At 39.7% G+C, this 10,868-nt stretch overlaps 1 protein-coding gene across 1 annotated transcript; it reads left to right on the forward strand.

The window, feature by feature from the left end:
- Nucleotides 1-1,056: 1,056 nt before the first annotated feature.
- Nucleotides 1,057-4,767, forward strand: LOC130911269 (odorant receptor 131-2-like). Its single transcript, XM_057829114.1, has 3 exons — nucleotides 1,057-1,091; nucleotides 1,794-1,858; nucleotides 3,929-4,767. Exons 1-3 carry the CDS (start codon nucleotides 1,057-1,059, stop codon nucleotides 4,765-4,767), a joined length of 939 nt encoding a protein of 312 aa, XP_057685097.1.
- Nucleotides 4,768-10,868: the final 6,101 nt, after the last annotated feature.

The raw sequence follows: 10,868 nt of genomic DNA on the forward strand, positions 1-10,868 counted from the left end.
ATATATATATATATATATATATATATATATATATATATTTATATAACCTGGAGATGTGACTTGGTCCTCATTGAGCTTGAGAGCCGACCCACTTGATGCGATAAAATTATGACAAGCTTTACTTAGAGCCAATTCCCTTTAATTAATTATATTAACAATCAATGCTTGATTAACATCAACTGGCACAACAAAATTGCCATTACTTTGAAGTGAAATGTAAAGAAATAAACATAAAAGCACTCATTCAAAATGTAGGGCATTATGCCTGTTCCCACATTAACTCCAAGCCTTTGTAAAAGTGGGATATCCTCCTCATAAGAGCTCATTGAACGTGCATGTTTAGCTTTGCAAAATGCGAGCAAAAACACGTTTGTCAGTGCATGGCGCTGTTCTTCATTACCTTTATTCCGCCACTTGTCCATAGGGCGAGTGGGGTCCTGTCTGACATCGATAGTTTGCTTAATTGCCACATGCTCTGTTTTTTTCCATGCTTTTCAAAGTTTGGATGGCTGAAATTCTTTGACCCTACATAAAATGCGCTGCTCTTATCAGCGACATTGGGATTCTCACGGCACATTTTGTACTGCATTTCCGTACGAACATCATTTGCTTCTAGCCATGGTACCTCCTGCAGCCATTTTTCAGCAAAAGTCCTTTTTTATTTCGGTAGCTCAGGTGACGTCTATGTCGTCTGTCTGTCTTTTGACGGGGGTCGGGGAACACGGAAATAATTACTCATGCCCCTTTCACACAGAAACTACAGGGGCAACGCGCGTTTTTTCCAAGCCGATGCAACCCACTAGCAATTGGCATTTGGCACCTTTCCCATTGACAAAAAAAGGCGTGTCTTTTTTTTTTTTTTTTCCACTCGTCTAACCCCCCACCCCTCCTCAGCCGTGTGTAAGGTTCGTGACGTCACCACGCCAAGATGCGCTTAGACAAGTGCGACCGAATTCATTCAGTTCAAGGAAGTAAACAATGCAAAGCAACATGGAAGCCTCCTTTCCGTTTGTGTTCTCTGTTTTCATGCTTTTTACTGCCCTCAAAATGGTCGAAATGCAGCAAAGGATCTACACTCAGCTTGTGCTGAGGCAACGTAGGCGACGTGAATTTTGGTTTGAAATTGGAAGGAGTCGTATACGTCACAGAAGGAGGAGAAGAGCCTTTGTTTCATCTGTTATGGCTATTGCTAACGCTGCTACACCGACTGTTCGCCGTATGTGGATCCGGGCTAGAGCACATGGTTTTTGTTTTTTGTTATGACGCATCACGTACTAGCCTACGTCACCACGTAGATTAGGGTGTTGACTGTTGACCCAGGGTTTTGCTTTCACACTGCACGACGATCAGAGCCGAGGTGATTTTAACGCGGGTCGCTTGGCGGGTTGATTGACACGGGTCGAGGTGGATCGCTGCACCTTTCCCACTGCCACCAAAAGCCGATTGTTAGCGGGTTGACACGGGTTTTTTGGCCAGTGGGAAAGGGGTGATTTTGAGAGGTGATTTTCTCGTGTCTGCCGCAAATACAGAGGCCAGCCATTGGTACGCAAAAGCGTATGGAAGCCGTTGAGGGCCAGCGCGTTTGTCTACGTCCAGTACGCATGCGCGCATGCGGACCACTTATGTGCCTGTATATAACATATATCCAGCATCCTGAGGCTCTACACAAAGCAGAAAGAGGGAGGCCGAGGAATAGTGAGCATCAGAGCCACTGTCCAGGAGGAAACTACATCCCTCCAAGAGTACATCATGAAAATGGCCCCCAGTGATGATCTACTCGGTGAATGCCTCAGGCAACAGAAGCCCAGTCAGGAGAAGGACCCTGAGGAGCTATCATGGAAGGACAAGCCCCTGCATGGTATGTACCACCCACAAATTGAGGAGGGAGCTGACATGGTAAAAACATACCAGTGGCTAGAAAAGGCCGGACTGAAAGACAGCCCAGAAGAGGCACTGATCATGGCAGCACAAGAACAGGCCCAAACACAAGATCAATCGAGGCCGGGATCTATCACACCAGACAGGACCCCAGGTGTAGGTTATGCAAAGAGGCCCCTGAGACAGTCTACCACATCACAGCAGGGTGCAGGGTGCTGGCAGGCAAGGCATACATGGAACGACATAACCATGTAGCAGGCATAGTGTACAGGAACATTTGTGCCGAGTACAGACTGGTGGGGGGTACAAATTATGTCACAATGAAAAAGTGGTGTCTGTAAAAAAAGTCACAGATATCTACCTCATAACTATCGCCTAATTGTATTTTTTTTTTGTTACTATTGCATTTTCACCGATATGTTAGATGATAAATAATCGATCCAAACAAAGAAAAATTGGAAAAAAAAACATTTAAAAAGGTAAATATATGAAAATGAACATCTCGACCACTCCTTGATGTCTGTGATTTCGGCATCGCGACCCTTGTTATATTACCATGTTTCACCCATAAAATCCCCAAAAAATCCCACTGTGGCCATTCACAGCTGTGTCTTCACACTCAGTGATACATGCTACATGGAGTTTTTGGATCGAAACAAGGTAAGTACGTGATAATATCTCGTCAAAGTCATGGCGTCTTTAATTCTGCTCTCGCGTGTTCTCAGATAGGGTTTTGCTGTTTAAAAAAAATTTTTTTTTTTTTTTTTTTTTTTTAGAAATGCCCCCCTGTTCAAAATTTTTCTTCTCCCAGAAAATGTAGATTTTAAGCTTTCCAATGGTATATCACACATGCATATCGGACAATTTTGAAAGTTGGCCAAATTGAGGGTCTCAGAGCGGAACTTCAAGTCATCTGAGTGTATATATACTGTATATATATATCAGGGGGGAAAAAGCCTCTATTGCTCTTGTTAACACAAGAGCAATAGAGGCTGGGGTCTATCACACCAGACAGGACCCCAGGTGCAGGCTATGCAAAGAAGCCCCTGAGACAGTCCAGCACATCACAGCAGAGTGTAAGATGCTAGCAGGCAAGGCATACATGGAACGACATAACCAGGTAGCAGGCATAGTGTACAGGAAGTTCTGTGCCGAGTACGGACTGGACACCCCAGAGTCAAGGTGGGCGACACCTCCGAAGGTGGTCGAGAACAACCGAGCCAAGATCCTGTGGGACTTCCAGATCCAGACAGACAAACTGGTGATGGCCAACCAGCCTGACATAGTGGTGGTGGATAAACATCAGAAGACAGCAGTAATGATAGATGTAGCAATCCCGAGCGATAGCAACATCAGGAAAAAAGAACATGAAAAGCTGGAGAAATATCAAGGGTTGAAGGAAGAGTTGGAGAAAATGTGGGGAGTGAAGGGAAGAGTGGTGCCAGTAGTGATCGGGACACTAGGGGCAGTAACCCCCAAGCTGGGTGCATGGCTCCAACAGATACCAGGAACAACGTCCGACGTCTCCATTCAGAAGAGCGCAATCCTAGGGACAGCTAAGATCCTGCGCAGGACCCTCAAGCTCCCAGGCCTCTGGTAGAAGACCCGAGCTTGAAAGGAGAGACCATACCGCCCGGGTGGGCGAGACGACTTTTTTTTTTTTTTTTAATATATATATGTTTTTTAATGACCAAAAATAGTCACTTGCTGTTTGAAGGGTTAATGGTCTGAAGTGTGAACTTTTGAATTGCTCTCCACTGTACTGAACACTGTCCCTGAAAGGGTTAAAGGCATTTACTGCCATTTTTTTTTTTTTATTAATTCATAATGATGCTCGTGTGTTCCAGTGTGACGCCTGTAAGAGGCGGTGACATTGCAGCGATGGTGTTGCATAGTAACGCAATGCATCAAAATGGAGCATGAAAACATATAAAACGTGCGGTGGCAGTGCGATAAAACTCGACGTTCCCAGCGTCACTGTTTGTTGTTTTTTTTCTCGTTGTATCTCTAACATTCATGCAAGGTAATTCACTAGCCAATGTTACCACAGGGTTAAGCCTTGCGGAACGAATAGTGTCTGCCACCATGACTACCTCCTTCTGCTTGATTTTACTATTTCTCAATGGGATCATGTTGTTCACTTTGAGGAACAAATGTATGTTTCGGGAGACGTCGCGCTACATCCTGCTGTATAACCTGCTGCTCGGAGACACGCTGCAACTGGTCGTCTCCCAGCTGATGTATTGTTTGAACTCCTTTCGCATCACCCTCACGTATTCTGTGTGCAGTGTACTGGTCCTTCTCACTAATCTCTTCAGTAGGATTTCTCCTTTGGTGCTGGTCACTATGTCGCTGGAGAGATATGTGGCTGTGTGCCACCCTCTCAGACACGCCTCCATCATGACCAGAGGGAACACAGTGAGGGCCATGCTTGGAATGTGGATCGGGTGTTTTATAATTGTTCTCATTCAAAACCTATTAATTTTGATGTTTCCTTTTGAACAGCTGGAGAGTCTCCAAATGACACAGCCATGCCATTACATCGCATTGTTTCTCCAGCCTTTTTCCGAAATTTACCACAATACCTACGCAGGTTTGGTGTTCTTCGTTGCAGGCCTGGCCAACATTTCCAGCTACGCTGGCATAGTCATAGCAGCCAGATCGGCAGCCACGGACAAAGTCTCTGCGCGGAAAGCAAAAAGCACATTGCTGCTGCACCTGGTGCAGCTAAGCCTCAGCCTTTTGTCAGTGATCTACTCCAACATCCTCATAATTCTTTCAACTTTGTTGTACTGGGTGACTTTTAATCAAATACAGATCTTTCTATTTGTGTGCTTTTTCTTATTGCCCAGATCTCTGTGTTCACTCGTTTATGGTCTGAGAGATTGAAGTCTCAGAGTTGAACTCATCTATCTATTCTGCTGACGTGTCAAACGGTCGGTCAAAGCTGTTGTTTCCTGAGAGCATTTCACTTTCCTTCTTCCTCTGCATTGAAACGTTACAAACGCTACAGCATTCAACTCAGAGAAACATTTAGACTTATGTTCAAAGTCTACCTTTTTTCATACCATTTATTTGTCATAAGCGTTCATAGGCTGTAAAAAGGAAGTGTCTGTACTAATCTATTGTAATACACATGAAACAAACAGCTACAGAATTTCAGCGATGTGTGACACTGACTTGTGGGAGGAAAAAGGCTCTCGTGTGATGGGAAATATTTCATGTGACTTTCTTTAATATAATATTACATGTTTTCAAACTGGTTTGTTCTCATGTACGTACAATTGTCGACTTGAAGAATTACATGTGTTAATCTACAAAGTGTACATTTATTGTGATTTCATGAAAAAAGAGCATTTGAATCAAGCAAAATCTTGTCCGAGCCTGGTTTACCAGTGAGAGCTTTCATAGAGAGCTTATCACATGTGCAATGCACAGGTATCTCCACCCCTGTTTGCGTTTATTCATTTTCTTTTGTTTCTAGATTAACATTCATATAGATAGTCTTCAACTTCTATAAATACAGTATTTCTTAATCGTAGAAAAATATTCAGAATAAAATAGTCATTAATTAGTATGGTAGGGAGCATAAAAGTTGTATACATAATTTGGAAAAAACTAACGGTTCCCCCAAGATTTGCCAAAAACTGTCCCATTCATTTCTAATGAGATGCTATTGACAGCCATGTATAAAGTATGTCCGAATTTCCCATTCATATTTAATGGCAGGAAAACAATGGCCTTGTGATTTTTTACCATTTACATTGACAGCCACTTGACATTCAACTGGTGCCTAAGTAAGTCGATGCCCGTGACAGCCGTGTACGTCCAAATTTCCATTTAATTTCCAATGACATTTACATTGCATTTATGCCCGTGTACACAGATGCCAATGAGGGCAATGCACGTCCATGCCATTGACAGTCATGTATGTCGATTCTGTTGATGCCAATATACTTGGATTCCATTGACGGCCATGAACGTCCAAATTTCCCATTCCTTTCCAATGGCATTTGCATTGTGTTGGGGCTCATGTACACAGATGCCAATGTGAGCTATGCACATCCATGCCATTGACGGCCATGTACGTCGATTCCATCGATGCCAATATACTTGGATTCCATTTATGTATGCGTAAGTCGATGCCATTGACGGCCACGTACGTCCAAATTTCCCATTAATTTCCATTGGCATTTATATTGCATTGACGCCCATGCTCACAGATGCCAATGTGGGCTATACACATCCATGCCATTGACGGCCATGTACGTCGATTCCATCGATGCTAATGTACTTACTCCATTGACGCATACGTAAGTCGATGTCATTGACGGCCATGTACGTCCAAATTTCCCATTATTTTCATTTACATTGCTTCGAACTGATATCATCAGGACATGTCTCTGAAATGTCCCCAGATCAACAGGAAGTGAACCGATATCAACAGGAAATGTCCCCAAAATATCCCCAAATCCACTGGAAGTGATTCAATACCAACAAGACATGCCTCTGAAATTTCCCCAAATCAATAGGAAGTGACATAATTTTTCCAAAATGACCCCAAATCAACCTGGGCTGGTCTTAAATCTGTATCTACAACAGCAAAGCTCCATCGTAATTTCTCCAGAAATTTCAGTTTTCTATTTACTAAAGATGTACCTAATCTGATACCGTATTTGGAAATCGGGCCCAAACACATAATTTTCTGAGTATTGGGATCCTATTTTCTTGTATTTCCAAAAATAAATAAAAAAAATTAATTCAGCTAAAATAAATGACCTCTGGTATTAATACTCATTTAAACAAACACACTTATATTCAGGTATGTTTGTGTGACTGAGAAGTCAATTGGAATATTGAATTTTTTGGACTATGCTGCCATTCAGGTGTTCATTTTTATATTTGTCCACTAGAGGGTACAATTTGTTTAAATGAAACGCGAGCGGCAGCAAGTTCTCAGATGAGACCTCACTACTGTAATTGAATGGGGAAAAATATTCCTTTACTTTAACCCTTTATATGGTAATTATTTTTTACACAATTATGTTTTTTTTATTTTTTATTTACTGACCCTGTCAGGAACAGTGGTCGCTACATTGGACATCTATTCAAAATGTATCATTGGCTTGCCTCATTCACTGCCAGCCCAGGTCACAGAGTATGTGTTATAGTTGTTAGAATGAGAGTAAAAAAGGGAACCTTATATTAAAAACATCCATCAAGTCGCAGCCCCTCCCAATTAAAATGGATTGAATGTTTATTGCCATCAATGGTAGGCAAATAGTTAAGCTATGTGAGGTCACACCACAACTTAACGCAACGCAACACAACACACACACACACACACACACACAGACAAAAACATATCATTCCTGCAGTAAAAAAAAAAAAAGTTTTCATACGATACCTGGCTGTGCAGTATCGGCCGATACCGATACCACTTTGTTTGAAATATATCATATGGCGGAAAACACTCAGGTGACGAAGTTCCGCTCTGAGACCCCCAATTTGGCCAAATTTTCAAAATTGTCCTCTTTGCATGTGTGATACATCACTGAAAAGCTTAAAATCTACATTTTCTGGGGGGAGAAACATTTTGGACAGGAGGGCATTCAAAAAAAAAACAAAAATTAAAATGCAAAACCCTAACTGGAGGTGAGAGCACGCGTAATTAAAAATGCCATGATTTTAACGAGACATTATCGCGTACTCACCTCTTTTCGATCCAAAAACTCCATGTCGCATGAAGCCATGTGCCGGTTTCACGGTTTAACGCAGTGCTTCTCAATTATTTTCTGTTACACCCCCCCAAGCAAGACGTAAATGTTTTGCGCCCCCCCCAAACTCTCTGCCGCCACTGTAAATAGTATTATTTGTCTATAGAATTACTATTATAAATACGCATCTGCCTAACATTGTGTCCTTTTTTTCTAATAAAGAAAAAAAGTAACAGATCAACTTATAATAAAGTATAACTTTATTAACATTGTTTTGTTTGTAACAGAGAAGACTTGACGTGCATCAATTTGCCTGAATTAAAAAAAAAAAAAAAAAGTCACATTCAAACTGTAAAAATACACTCAAGGTACATTTTTGACCATTTGATACAGAAAAATAAAATGTAATAAAATCCGTAAATAATAACAAATTCAAATTGATTAGAAACATTTACTCATGAGGACAATATGCCAAAAAATTTGACCGAAAAAACAAAAATAAATAAAGGAAAAAAAGAGTATCCTTGGACAGAAGGACAGTTTTTATTTTTGCTACTCACACTCAGTATTACCTCCTTTGCAATGGTGCTGAGTCATTTTGCAATGAGCATGCTAACAATGCTCACTGGTTTACTGATATAACACTGACAAAGCAGGACTATTGTTGGCAATATTCGGCACGTTTTCGCTGAAAAACAATCAAGCGGCTTATCAATGAGATTGGGGTCGAATGTCTTTAAGTGGCGTCTTAATTGATTTGGCTTCTGGCAGCCCGCTATAATTATTTTTAGACACAGTAAGCAGTAGTCTTTCAGTAGTCAGTAGTAGTGGCTTGGCGCGGCAGCGCTCACCCCCTCCCGTTTGTTGCTGTGTGTGAAAGTGACGCTATCGGCTAGACAGCCAGTGAACCCAACAACAAATACTCCAAACATAAGACGTACTTTTCTTCAATTTATTAAGCTCTCAAATCGTGGTAATTGGAATATACAAAATGAATACATTTAAAACGTTGTACAATTGTAGTTTTCTATGTGTGAGTAACTTCAACAGATTAGCACCATGAAAAGTTCGCCAAAAACAAAACACACATTTTCCTTTCAAATTCAATATACAAACTAGCTAAAAGCTTACAAAGACGAATGTTAGCCTAGGCTTAGCTGGGAGAGCAACTTCGTCGAGTGTTACAGCCGCAGAGTGAGAAAACAAGCTCGGTTCGCTTGAATGAAGGGGAAAAGGGGATAGCATCAAAGATCGCTAATTGTGAAAGATGCTCTTGTCCTAAGCACAAATCCACGTTCGCTGGATCAAGGAGAGGTCTCACTCCCAATTTTTTGTTTGTTTGTTTAGATGAAACCTCTCCACAACAATATTTACACTTTAAACTCACTTATACATTTTTAACTAACTTTATTAACTTATGAATTCTTTATGTTTTTTTAACACATAGGCATGACATCATGTAGACTAGAGCTGACACAGTGGCTGAAAATGGCAAAACTTCACTTGAGCTTTTCCACCCTCAAAAAAAAGTCATGCAGTAGAATTTTTTAAAAAATTTATGCAGAAGTGTTTTTACTTTTTTTTTTTATAGAAATGATTTTGTTCTTGCTCTAATCTTGAGCAACTTGAGCTGTGGCTGTGGCTATAATCTATAAGTTATATTTATTTTAATTTTGTTTAAAATATTTGGGATTTTTCTTTATTGATAATTTATTTTAACAATATATTCATGTTCCATTTTGCAACTATGTTCTGAAATTTTTTTTTTTTTAAACTTCAATGGGAAAAAAATATTTTTTTAACCCATATATCTCAAAATAACACATTTTGGAGCTATAATTGCAATACCGTGATACCGTGAAACCGCAGTATTTTTGCCCACGGTTATCGTACCGTCAAAATCTCATACCGGATCACATGCCTAGTCGCATGTATCACCGAGTGTCAAGACAGAGCTGTGAATGGCCACAGCCGGATTTGGGGTGGGGGGGTGGGTTATGGGTGAAACGTGGTAATATAACAAGGGTCCCGATGCAGAACTCGCAGACATAAAGGGGTGGTCGAGATGTTCTTTTTCATATATTTACCCATTTAAACATTTTTTTTTTCAATTTTTCTTTGTTTGGATTGATTGTTTATCATCTAACATATCGGGAGAAATGCGACAGCAACAAAAAAAAATACAATTAAGCAATATTTATGAGGTAAATATCTGACTTATTTACAGACACCATTTTTTTCATTGAGACGTAATTTGTTTAAAAGTTTAAAATATGCGAGTGAATAATTTTTTAAAGTCTTTTTTTTTTTTAAGCAAATATTAGACATGAATTAGTGATTCTTAGCTAAAAATGACATTTTCAATAAAAAATATATTTAATTATCTTCTTTTTATGGCTTGGTTGAAACAAAAGCGGTTGTGCGACGTCTGTAAACGGGGGTTTCCAGGGTAAAACGGACACATAAAAAAAAAAAAAAAAAAAAAAGTTTGGGGGCTTAATGCGCCATGAATCTGCTATGGCAGCATATAGATATATTGTTAAATCAAACACAACAGTTCTTTTGGCTTAAAATACAGCTGTTTATTTTAAAGAGGGGTGCAAGAGCAGAATATATGTATGGTGGAAGACAGACAAGCGTGAAAAAGCAGTTTCTGCTCTTGCACTCCTCTTTAAAAGAAGCTGCTGTATTTTATGCTAAAACAACTGTTGTGTTTGATAGAACAATGTCTCTATACGCTGCCATAGCAGATTCATGGTGCATTAAGCCCCTGAAGTATTCTTAAATGGTCCATTTTACCCTGGAAACCCCCGTTTACAGACGTCGCGCAACCGTTTTTGTTTCAACCCAGCCATTGAAAAAAGTTAAGTATTTATTATTCAAATTGTCTGTCATTTTTAGCTTAGAATCATTAATTGATGTCTAATATTTCGTCAAAAAAAAAAAAAAAAAAAACGACTTAAAAAAAATATTCACCGTATTTTTTTAAACTTTTAAACAAATTACGTCGCAATGAAAAAAATGCTGTCTGTAAATATGTCAAAGATATCTACCTCATAACTATCGCTTAATTGTATTTTTTAAGCTTTCCAATAATGTATCACAGATGCATATCGGACAATTTTGAAATTTGGCAAAGTTGGGGGTCTCAGAGCGGAACTTCAAGTCACCTGAGTGTTTTCCGCCATATGCCTGTATATATTATTTATAATTATTTATATATTTTATTGTCACTTTTATTATTGTCATAAAACATTGTTTTTTTTTTTTTTT

Source organism: Corythoichthys intestinalis, unplaced genomic scaffold (assembly GCF_030265065.1).
Source record: "Corythoichthys intestinalis isolate RoL2023-P3 unplaced genomic scaffold, ASM3026506v1 HiC_scaffold_23, whole genome shotgun sequence".
NCBI lineage: Eukaryota > Metazoa > Chordata > Actinopteri > Syngnathiformes > Syngnathidae > Corythoichthys > Corythoichthys intestinalis.